The 10,752-nt window shown below is 44.4% G+C and overlaps 1 protein-coding gene across 1 annotated transcript in view; it reads right to left on the reverse strand.

Moving 5' to 3' along the window:
* LOC120847703 (chorion peroxidase-like) overlaps nt 1–8,606 on the reverse strand; it is a 102,430-nt gene extending 93,824 nt beyond the window's left edge. The window contains exons 1-3 of the mRNA XM_040504235.1: nt 8,423–8,606; nt 5,072–5,204; nt 962–1,191 (exon numbers count right to left, since the gene is read on the reverse strand). Of these exons, the coding sequence (XP_040360169.1) occupies nt 962–1,191; nt 5,072–5,204; nt 8,423–8,606 (547 nt within the window). The remainder of the gene's footprint in view (nt 1–961; nt 1,192–5,071; nt 5,205–8,422) is intronic.
* Between the last annotated feature and the right edge of the window lie 2,146 nt (nt 8,607–10,752).

Raw genomic sequence — 10,752 nt, forward strand, 5'->3', positions numbered from 1 at the left:
TGTCTGCCAGTTACCGACAATACGTATCGAGATATAGCCTTACTGGTGAGCTTGTCGAAAATTAGCACATTGATTAGATTTGTTATCCTCCTGCAAGTGTAACAAAATACCGTTACTGTTATGTTGTTTCCTACAACTGACGAACGTTTGTTTTGCGTTGCCTTGAACTTTAGTGTTCGGCAGTAGTAGGCGGCGGTTATGAAGTTCGATTGCAAATAGACGTTTACAAAGCGGCTTTATATCTAAACATTTAGAAAGTGGAGACACATAAGGGACGATACGATACATTGTCCTGTCTGTATCGTCCCTTATGTGTCTCCAATACAGCGAGGTCCCTATGGCGCGTTGGATCCTTGGAGGGACCAAAATGTGACTAACCTGAATAAAATATATGTAGGAACGAGCACCGTAATTTGATAGGCAATATGACATAATATGAAGCGAATTACTTTAAACGACAAGGCGGAAAGTTGGGCGAGTTCGTTGATCATCTTACAAGGTAAAACAGAAATAAAAACTCACGCGAAACAAGAAAGCCGCGTACACAGCACTGTTGTTGTTGTTGCTTTGCGCTATTACCTTGTAACCGCGTGGTGGCTATGTTTCCCTTGTTTCTTGTGTCGCGTTGTTGTTGTTGTTTGCGCCGTTTTACCTTGTAAGATGATCAACGAACACGCCCAATATTCTAACTTCTTTAAGCGTATTTCTTATACACGGAGTCCTTTCTTATGTTCTTCAAGTGTAACCGATCATAGCTGTGTATTTTTGCCTTCCATTTTTATTTTGTCTTGTTATTTATATTGCGCGCTCTTTTACACAGTAAGATCACTTCACTCGTTAGATATTCCGAATTCCAACAAGCACGTTGGTACATTGCCGAAAAACCTAAAGCGATACCAGTAACGTCTTTACTTGCGACGCGTTACATAAAACACTCCTTATGACTGACGCAGCCACTCACCGTCTCCAAAGGCGGCTGGCGCGATGCGTGCGTGGCAGCCCAGCGCCCTGCCCCAGGCCGGTTGCCCCAGGTTGTTGCACGACCCGTCCAAAGAGCGGTAAGGTTGCCCGCTCTTGCACGTTTCTGGGTACAGCTTGTCGCAGAGCGGCTTGTTTTGGGACACTGGCTCCAGACCGCCCAGCTCGAGCTTGGACAAGGCATGTTGGACTTTAGTCTTGGACGCCTTGTTCCTGGGAGAGATCGTGGGCGTCGGTGTTGGACCGACACCTGCTAGATAACCAGCCCGTGGTTCTGTATCTCTTGTGTCTCCAGCGGAGGCCAGGGGTTGGCACATATTAAATACGAATGCTGTGCCAACGTCTGGACTCGCGTTCAGAAACAGTAAGGACACGAGCTCGAGACGAACGCTGGCGAAGTATGGGTGTACAATCTACCGTCTTCCGGTAGTGACATAGCAAATTTATCATTACAACCTCTTTATTTAGGAGGTGCGTCTTCAGCGCGCTGCTTTCTAGTGCCAAAGTGAGTAACAGATTCATTCGCGCATAGGTCACCTATTTCCGCATACAGTTCGTTGTTCTTATGTTTTGGGATTTGTGTGACGCACCCCAAAAGGGAATTGCCAAAGAACCTGAGTGGTGAGGTCATGTTTCATTTTCAGTCAACTTTGATTGATTCACTATGTTGAACGTTAAAATAGGAATGGCCTAACAGGCTAATAATCTTGATGTGGTACATGTGTGCTGATTAGCACACATGTACTACATCAAGATAACACTCCGTAAATAGCATTACTAATTGCAAGGGATCTAGAATTGGCAACAGTGAGGAGAATTCCGAGTCGCGGAAGAAGCTGCTCTTAAAGACCCCATGGCGTAGGTCCACATACCTTTGGAGTTACCGAACAATGGTCGAAAGATTCTATTTTTTCTTAGAGTAGACACAAATATAATGTTAAATCCTTTTAGCGTTCATGCTGAAGGCAGGTATACGCACCTCAGCCATGTCACTCAAATATAGCACTGTTGGGAGCCGCACCGACTTGTGCGCCAAAGAACTTGATGATAATGGAATTAATGCAAAGGTGCGAGCGAGCTAGTCAAGAATGACGAAAAATTTCGTCATTCTTGTCCAGCTCGCTTGCTCCTTTGCATTATTTGCATTATCATCATAACCTTAAAATGCAGGCCGTTCACCCTTGTTGGTGTTAGACTGGTAGTGGCGGATAAAACCCATTTGCTCTACTGATATCCAACTGCTGGTTTGCTCAGTGGGTATGCTCCACTGGAAATGGATATGTCCCTGGTTCGACACCAGGACCAGGAGGATTTTCTCGGTCACGACCCTAGTCACCTAGCTCTGTTTTGGAAATTTGTATTTGTCCTTTGTACCCGTTGTTCTTCTCCAGGGTTTATTTTCGGCAAAGAGCTTGAAATCGATACAAATAAATACAAAAATATTAAAATAATGTTCGCGCTTGACTCAGCCGAGAAAGCTGCGCTTCTTAATTGCACATTATCTACGTCTAATAAGGAGCTGCAAAACAAAAAATAGGATTCCTCAAAGACATGGGCAATGTAGTCGGCAGAATTATTTTCAAGCATTTTAGCGTGCCCTTGCAGCTATGCCATGCTGAGCAGCGTTACTAGGTCAAAGTCATTTGTCGAGGTTCCTAGAACGCCTGGCGCTTTTCTTGTGAGGCGTCCGCTAGTTTGTGCTCGCTACGCTATCAGCCCACCCTTTGTATAGTTATAACTTTGTCTTAGCAGTACGTAGCGCCGGGTCCCTGAGAGTACCTCGTCCTAGAACAAATTATGGGCTTCAAATGTTACAGCATACATTGCCAACATTACTGAACTTTTTAAGAGACCATCATGTCTGTCTTGATGCACTAAATAAGAAAACAATACGCACAATATTCACTTCTATCTTTTAAACTTTTTTCTCCTGCATAGAACTGCCTGTTTTGTTTTTTCGCCTTTAAAATGTTTCTGTTAACGTTTCCTGTCTGCCGATCTGCCGATAGGGGGCAGGGGCTTTGTCAAGCTGCACATTTTGCAGCTTTTTTCCCTGTCTCCGTCACCCATATGTACAAATGGGAGTAAATAAATGAATTGAATTGAATTGAAATACACCTCATACTTAAAATCGAAAGAATAAAAACACGGAGGACAAGCACAGGACAACTATGTTCAACTCGCGCGCTTTTACCAGTACACCTCATGTATCTTTATGAAAGGAGGCTTGCACGTGACATGACAACTTTACTCCGAGCTGTGGACGGTTCGCTTTATTGTGAAAAATGACCTGCTGACATCAGTGTAGTTCCGAGTACTACCCGGAAAAAACCTGCAAATGTCTGCAAACTTTTTTTACGGCTATATGATGGAAGGGTACCATGACGCGATTGCAATAAACTTACAATTTGATAGTTTTTGCAGAATGGAATATTTACCTGATCATTTTCTCCCCTCGGAGACGCTTTAACATACAGGGTGATTTTTTTTTTCCGAACAGACAAAGAAAAAATTGTAATAGATGCACTCATACGGTTTGCGCAGGTGAGTTATACGACCAGGGGGATATTCTGTGGGTGGCTAATCTTTGCGATAAGTTGGCTACTTAACTGAAATTCCTTAAATAACTCTTTAATTATTGAAAATAGACATATGGTTCCAACTGAAAACTTAGACAGCGTCATCGAAAACCGCTGAATCAACTCTTTTTAGAACAACTTGAAGCTCGTGGGAAACGCGGGGGCGCACCAAATTTACCACTCGTGAAGCAAACGCAAAGGTAGCAGTGGTGTAACGTGATAATTAGATCTTTATCGCGTTCTGCCTCGCACGTGACGGAACGCAGAAACCAGCGTGGGCTTGGGAGTCTCATGAAAGAACTCACTGGAAACTCTGCGCGCCCAGTGTACCCAGCTACACATCACCACGCACATAAGTCGGAAGACGGCATAAGAGGTGAGATTGCTTGGGAGGTGCGCGAAATGTTAACCTTTGAGAATATTTTAAAGAGCTATAAAACGCAGGCAAGATTAGTATTTTAGTTCTTTAGACGTGACAAAAAGCACTTCCAATACTTGTTCAACCCAAGGCCATAAATTGTTGCACAACTCCTTTATGCTCCCTGAACGCTCTGAACAGTGCTCATTACCCACCGTTAGATTGAGGGTATACCGCAGGCACTAAGCAGGAGGCGCCTCAGTGAGTTGGTAGACAGCACGGCTGGTGGCCTAGTAGGGCAACTTCTGGCAGGAGATGCCACCGAACGATTGGGCATGAGCACATGGGTCAGAGTTCCACAGGGTACACGGACGTTCCAGCACGAGTTCGGGTGCAATGAATGGTGTAGTGCACCGTTTCAGACATCCGATATTATAGCATAAAATGGTGCTACCTGACAAACTAAACTTCACTGCGCGGTCGTATAAAGCACGACCGCTGTTTACACCGCAGAAGTTACGCTGTTCTTTTATTTTTCAACATAAACAGTTTGCTCCCAACTTTTCATGTCTAAGCCTTTTCTTACAACGTGAATCAACAAAGTATTGATTTTTTTTCTCAGCACCCACTCCTTAAATTACCCCGAGCATGAGGAGACGGTACCATAATATGACAAACCAATAATCTCCTCAGCTGTATTTTGACATGCCAAAACAAGGCGCTTTTTTTTTTTCTTTTTCGTATAGCGCTTACTAGCGCTCACTGTTGGTTTAACAGGCTCCCAAACGGGAAGGTGCTGTGTGAAAACATAGCCCCTTCCCGTTTATGGGAAGGTGCTATATGTAGGTAAGTAGGTGGTATTTCTAAAGTCTCAATTTTATGTACTCTATAGTCGGTGACAGGTTACCAGTTCAGGGGAAGCTCCTCTCACCTATTTCCGCTCCAGCAGAGCGAACGCTCCGGAGGATGTCGCCTCCTCTCCAGTTTTCGCTCTGCTAAAGTAGAAAGAGGTAGGAGGACTTTCCCCCGAATCCTTAACATGTCGCCAACTATAGACCCTCTAAATTAACAGTTTCGGATAGTTCATGCATGATCAACTTAGGCGAGCTCAAAAGTTCAGCCGGTGCTCTATACATCTGCACCAGGTATTCCTCACCTCCGAATGAGCAGGAGCAGGGTGTCCTCGTAGCTTCGCTGAGCTGCGTCCAACAGCAGGGCGTCCGGGTGCACCGGTCGGTTCCTCTGGTGCCTCAGGGACGGGGAGTATCGCGGACCGTCAGACGGCAGCGCTGCGTCGTTCGTTCGCGCAGTTAATTAACATGACCCTGTCACTCTTCGCGCGAACGTTAGTACAAAAGTTCCTCCAGGCTTCGTTGCCTTGTCACCGACGGCACGCCTTCTCGGGTCCTTTGCGGAGAGCAAGTTGTCTGCTTCTTTCGCAGGGGGTTGTGGTGACGTCAGAACGATGCCGAGATCTGATTTGCTTCGATTAGAAGGGTAGTGGGCAGACCTCCACGCTATATGCCTCAAAGTCTACCCCACTATCTCTTTTTTTTTTTTCTTTTTTAATCATGCGATAAACGTTTAGCGTTCTGACATCATCGCAACCCCTGTGCACGAAGCAGACGAACTTGCCCTCTGTGTAGTCATATAATAGCTTGAAAAGCGCACCACATCTTCTCGCTCCTCGGCCAATGAGGTTGGTGCGTGAGCCGATAAGTACACTCCGATTCACATTAAGTTTGACCGCTGGCAAGGATACAATTCGATGGAAAATTTTCACTGGTGGCAAAATGGCATCGTCCACGCGCTCGTGGTTTCTGCGTTTGCTACTACCAGCTAATCCAATCACAGAAAAAAGAAAAAAGAGCGCAGTATTACGCCGCATTATCTGCGCGTGTTTGGTTCAGTCCGTTAAAAGAGACGTAAGAAGACAACAAGCGCCTTGGTGATACACTTTTCCCGCGGCGTGATGGGCTTTGTGACAACATGGTTATAGACCAACTCAACTCTATGACGTCACGCCTCTTCGATGGCGCTGCTGTGGTCACTGCGCATGCGCAGATGGTACGCCTCGGGCGAATCTGGTGTCTGGGTGACACAAGATTATAAGCACAGCCGGCAAACTCCGGCTTTGCTCATAAACGGCGTGTGAAAGTATAAACGGCGAGTAAGTATAAAGGTGTTTATAACTGCATGAATCAGCTGGCATGTGTGCACGCTTTAATGAACGTTAAATTTACGCAACCTCTCGAGAAGATAAAACGCGCCAGAAAGTTGGGTAAAACGCTCGAGTCGAGGCCTTTTATGGGATTTTGCTTGATTCACGATTCGAAACTGTCTGTCTTTTCTTTGTTGGTGCTTTCAGATATAAGAAACTCCCGGGGGAATACATGGCGATGTATTGTTGGATACAACTGTCGGCGACAGCACGCTGTTGATGTCAACACATTGTGGGTTGTGCGGACAGGTTCCTCAAAATATTATGCCCATAGTTGAGGTAAGCATATTTAACCAAAATTTGCATGTCTCAAAACGACGACAAAAAAAGAAGACAATACAGTACTTGCATATCTTTGTCTAACCGTCATGTTTTGTCCTTTTCGATTGAATAAAAAAGGGGTTTGTAATATGGGAGTGTTTATGCATAACGTTTGAACTGTCTTACTCTTTCCGTGTGCTTTTACAGCCCCGGCCAAACCATGCTAATGCGAAGCATATTTCAAGTGTGGGTGTAGGAACCAATGGTCCCGGAACTAACGGTCCCGGAACAAATGGTCCCGGAACAAATTGTCCCGGAACTAATGGTACCAAGTGTAAGATAGGAAAAAAAATGGTCCCGTAAGAAGATTGTTTTGAAACTAGGTAATACCATGCAATGTACGTCGTCCTTTATGCACTCAGTGATGTTATGGTGGAATGAAGGATCTCGTCTACATTTTGAAGCCGGTTACTTCGAAAGAAGTGGACATAATTTTATTCAAGATCGTAAGAATATTTTCGAAATGAATACTGTCCAACAGTTAGATTCTGACTGTTAATTTAGTGACCTTATACGATAATATAGCAGCTATTACTATTTAAATATAAGGGGCTTTACTGCAATATATATGATATCAGTAGGCTCTTTTGAAACGAAAAATGAATACCCCTAGTTGGGTCCATATCACATGAGCAAATGACGTTCTAGCGATCAGCGAGATTTCAGCGAATCGACGTTTTAGTGAATAACGGGAGTACGTGTTAACACCCCCCCCCCTTTTTTTTTCCCGCGCTGCGCTTACGCCACTTCGCGGCGGCAGTCTGTGGCGGCTCATCACAAAAATGTGAACCCATTTGGCCCACCCGAAAACGCCGCCTCGCGGCTTCCGACTATTCGCTAAGGTGTCATTCGGTGAAACGTGGGCGTTCGCTAAAACGTCATTTGATCAAGTGAGTGCCTGTCCTGCTAAAGCCATGAAACTCGAATTACTTCTATCTCGTCATGACGCGTGGTGGTAGCACACATAACACGCAGAGCTCGATGCCTTTATAGGTGCATTGGGTTTCCGTAGCGCAAAACACTTCTGAGCTCCCCAGAAAAATATAGAAACCGTTCGAGTTCGTGCTACCGACAGCCTCGAAATTCGGTGAGTGTTATTGGATTTTAACGGATTTATCCGAAAACGCAGAAGCTACATTGGCGATGTTTATCTGGGACCATTTTTTCTAGTTTGTACTTGGGACCATTAGTTTCAGGAACATTTGTTCTGGGACCATTTATTCTGGGACCATTTGTTCTGGGACCATTTGTTACGTTTCGCTTCAGGGGTATATCTCTGCTAGAAACAGGAAAATAAAAACGCACGTTCTAAATTCTCTTTATTTTTTTTTTTTTTTTTTTTTTGCTTTCGCTATGATATTTTTAGGGAACTGATGCTAACCGTGCATGTAAAACGTGATGTGTAAACTTTCTTTTTACTTTTTCTAAGGAATACAAAAGGCGATTTTCATAGAACGTTCTCTCTTTTTGTTTCTTCCCTGGGTCAAGTCTACCGGACATTGGGACACGATCTAATTAACCCATAGACCAGTCTAGTAATTGCTTCCCATGCGTGTAGCTTTGTTTACTACGATGCAGAACGTGTTGTGAGCGTGCCAAGTTCTCTTATACAAAATATTAGACATCCACACATGCATACAGAACCCAAAGACTCGGTATTTTTCACCTGGAAGACAAGCGCTGATAAGGTGCATACATCATAACAATAATCGCCTTCCACTGACTCTCAGTTTTGTGTACCGGGCTGCGGAAGGAATTGAGATCATTGGCAGTAGCCATCTGCTATGGACAGCCAGACACCGCCTATGCATGCTTGGCCTACTGACTCGGCATTTTTCGCCTAAGTAACAAACACCTGCAAAGTGGTTTTTTTTTCAAAATTCAGGACTGAATCTAAATTGATTGATCGATTAACTGGCTGCTTAATATATGCATTGGTTGATTGATTAGAAGATGTATACTCACTTGGGTACGGTTCCAATCGGGCGAACTCCTTCAACGCGATGTCCAAGGCATCTTTCACTTCAGCCAGCGTTAGGCTAAACGTTTCGCCTTTCCCTTCAACTTGCACTACGACATCGTCATCGGCCGCCCACACACAACTCCCCACGTCGAGCAGAAGCAGCAGAAGGACCTTCCACGGAAGCATCGCGTTCGTACTGGACCGAGCCTCAGGCTGGTGTGGCCTTTGTCATAGCGAGGTGTGTTTTTCTGCTCGTGTTTCACCCGCCCCGTTGAAATGTGCTGCGGTTGCGGACGTGCAGGAATCAACGCGGTCGGGTAGAAAAGCTGTAATAGCGCATAAATCAGAGGTTGTTTATTTCTCTAATAACCATAACACGTGTTCTAAGGGCTAGAGGGGCAAATGAAGTTTGTTAGATATTTCAGAAGCGGCGCGTGAATGCATGAGCCGACCAGCATAGATCTGCCTGTAGGACGGCTTGTGTGTTAACAACCAACTTTCGTAGCAAGCAGCTCAGAAAATTAAAATTTTCGGTCTGAATAAGCTATGTTGATATATCATACACTTATTTTGCGTGTATATCATGACGTTCCCCATTTTTTTAAAATTGCTTCATCATTCTCAAAATTGCAATTCGCGTACAAGCACAATGTGATATATGTCGATATATGTGCCCGTGTGTCCGAAGCATGAACACACGAAAGAAAGGGGGGGGGGGGAGGATGCCCCCCCCCCCCCCCTACACAGACTTCGACAAATATACCTGCAGCATGGGGTGCTGCCATTCTGGAGGCCTTTCAATTTTTGACTACAAGTGACAGAAGAGTAGCTCGTTTGTTTCCGACTCTAAGCTTGATGTTCAATGTAAATAAGTCTTTAAGAACGAAAGCAGCTACCCGCAACTTCGTCACTAAATTCTTAGAAGTTACCAGGGATCTGCTAAATTGCCGTACCTTTGCTCTGCCATGTGCCCCAAATCAAAATTTTTCAGCGAAGACCATATTTCTCTAATTGAATCCTTAAATGAAAAGTCACCCTACAATGTTGATGTTCAAGAATACACGTTTTCTGTTAGCAATCGCAATAACCACATCAATGTCGCCAATATTGCGTTGCCCAAAATGGTAGCACGGGCGAGTAATTGCGACCTAAGCGTTAATAATAACAAAACAAATTCTGTTTTTTTTTTTTTTTTTTTTTTTTTTTTTTTTTTACATTTTCATAATTAGAAGTTTGATATTAAAATCGGTTGTAAAATAGCTTGCTGATGATCTTAATATCTTTGATGTGATATTTTTGTCGAATTGCCACGTCTGTCTCTAAGAAAATGGTCGCATTTCAGAAACTGACATACCATCAAAGTTCTTCACTGTAACCTTAATTGGGATTACGTTCGCCTTGTTCTTCAATGTTTACCAACAAAAAAAGCATAGTTACTGCGACAAAAAAAATATTCACAGTAATTTGTATCATGTATTATTGCTTTCAAACTGAGAAGTTACCTTATAAGTTTAAAGAACTAAGGGGTGGTTTCATTTAAAGTCAATATAAACTGTCTTGGTGTCTTTAGAAGTTTTCACAATCAATCTATATAACAGCTCGATATCCTTGATGATTAAAACTATCCTTTAAAGCATTACAAGCGTTCATGGCGCATCGACACTGGAAGCGGATCCGCGCTCGCGAAGCGGTTGCGGATGCGATTCGCGAGCGACCCCGTTCAGAGTCCAGACACACCGGGAGGCGGTTGGCGAGAAGCGGTTGGCGGATTCTCGGCGATCACGGATGATCTTTTGATCCTTGCGTTTGGCAACCCTGTTTTACAATACAAAACCCGCTTCAATCCACAATCCAAAGCCAAAATTTTGCTTTTTTGACACTCTGAGATATTTCTTCGGAATGTGCGCACGTATCACGAGTTCAGGCAGCGAAAAAGAAAGGCATGGACCCGCAAAACTTGCCTGTGATTCCCTCGACTTCGCCCACAAGCAAAGCGCAGCTAGACGCGCCTTGCTGACTCAGCACAGGATGCTCCCGACCTTTTCTTCGAAGTGAAGCCTTCCCGCATGAATAGCTGACCTTGTTTTCGGGATAGAGGGCCAGTTCTTTCTCCTCTCGTTGTTTGCTCTTATCATTTTCGGAGTTATAAGCGGGGCTGTGGACACTTGTGCGGGGGAATGTGTCCGGTGCTCGTCGGTCGTGGCTTCGTTGGTGGCGGACTCTCCTCTAGTCACCCGCACGTCATCGAGTCTACAGTTCGTCTGACATTAAGCTCAAATAAACGCCCTATGGATTACATCTGCATCGTCTGGTTTATTTCTTGGATATGTAC

The sequence above is a fragment of the Ixodes scapularis genome, unplaced genomic scaffold, assembly GCF_016920785.2.
Source record: "Ixodes scapularis isolate PalLabHiFi unplaced genomic scaffold, ASM1692078v2 PGA_scaffold8__174_contigs__length_109621045, whole genome shotgun sequence".
NCBI classification, from domain to species: Eukaryota; Metazoa; Arthropoda; class Arachnida; order Ixodida; family Ixodidae; genus Ixodes; species Ixodes scapularis.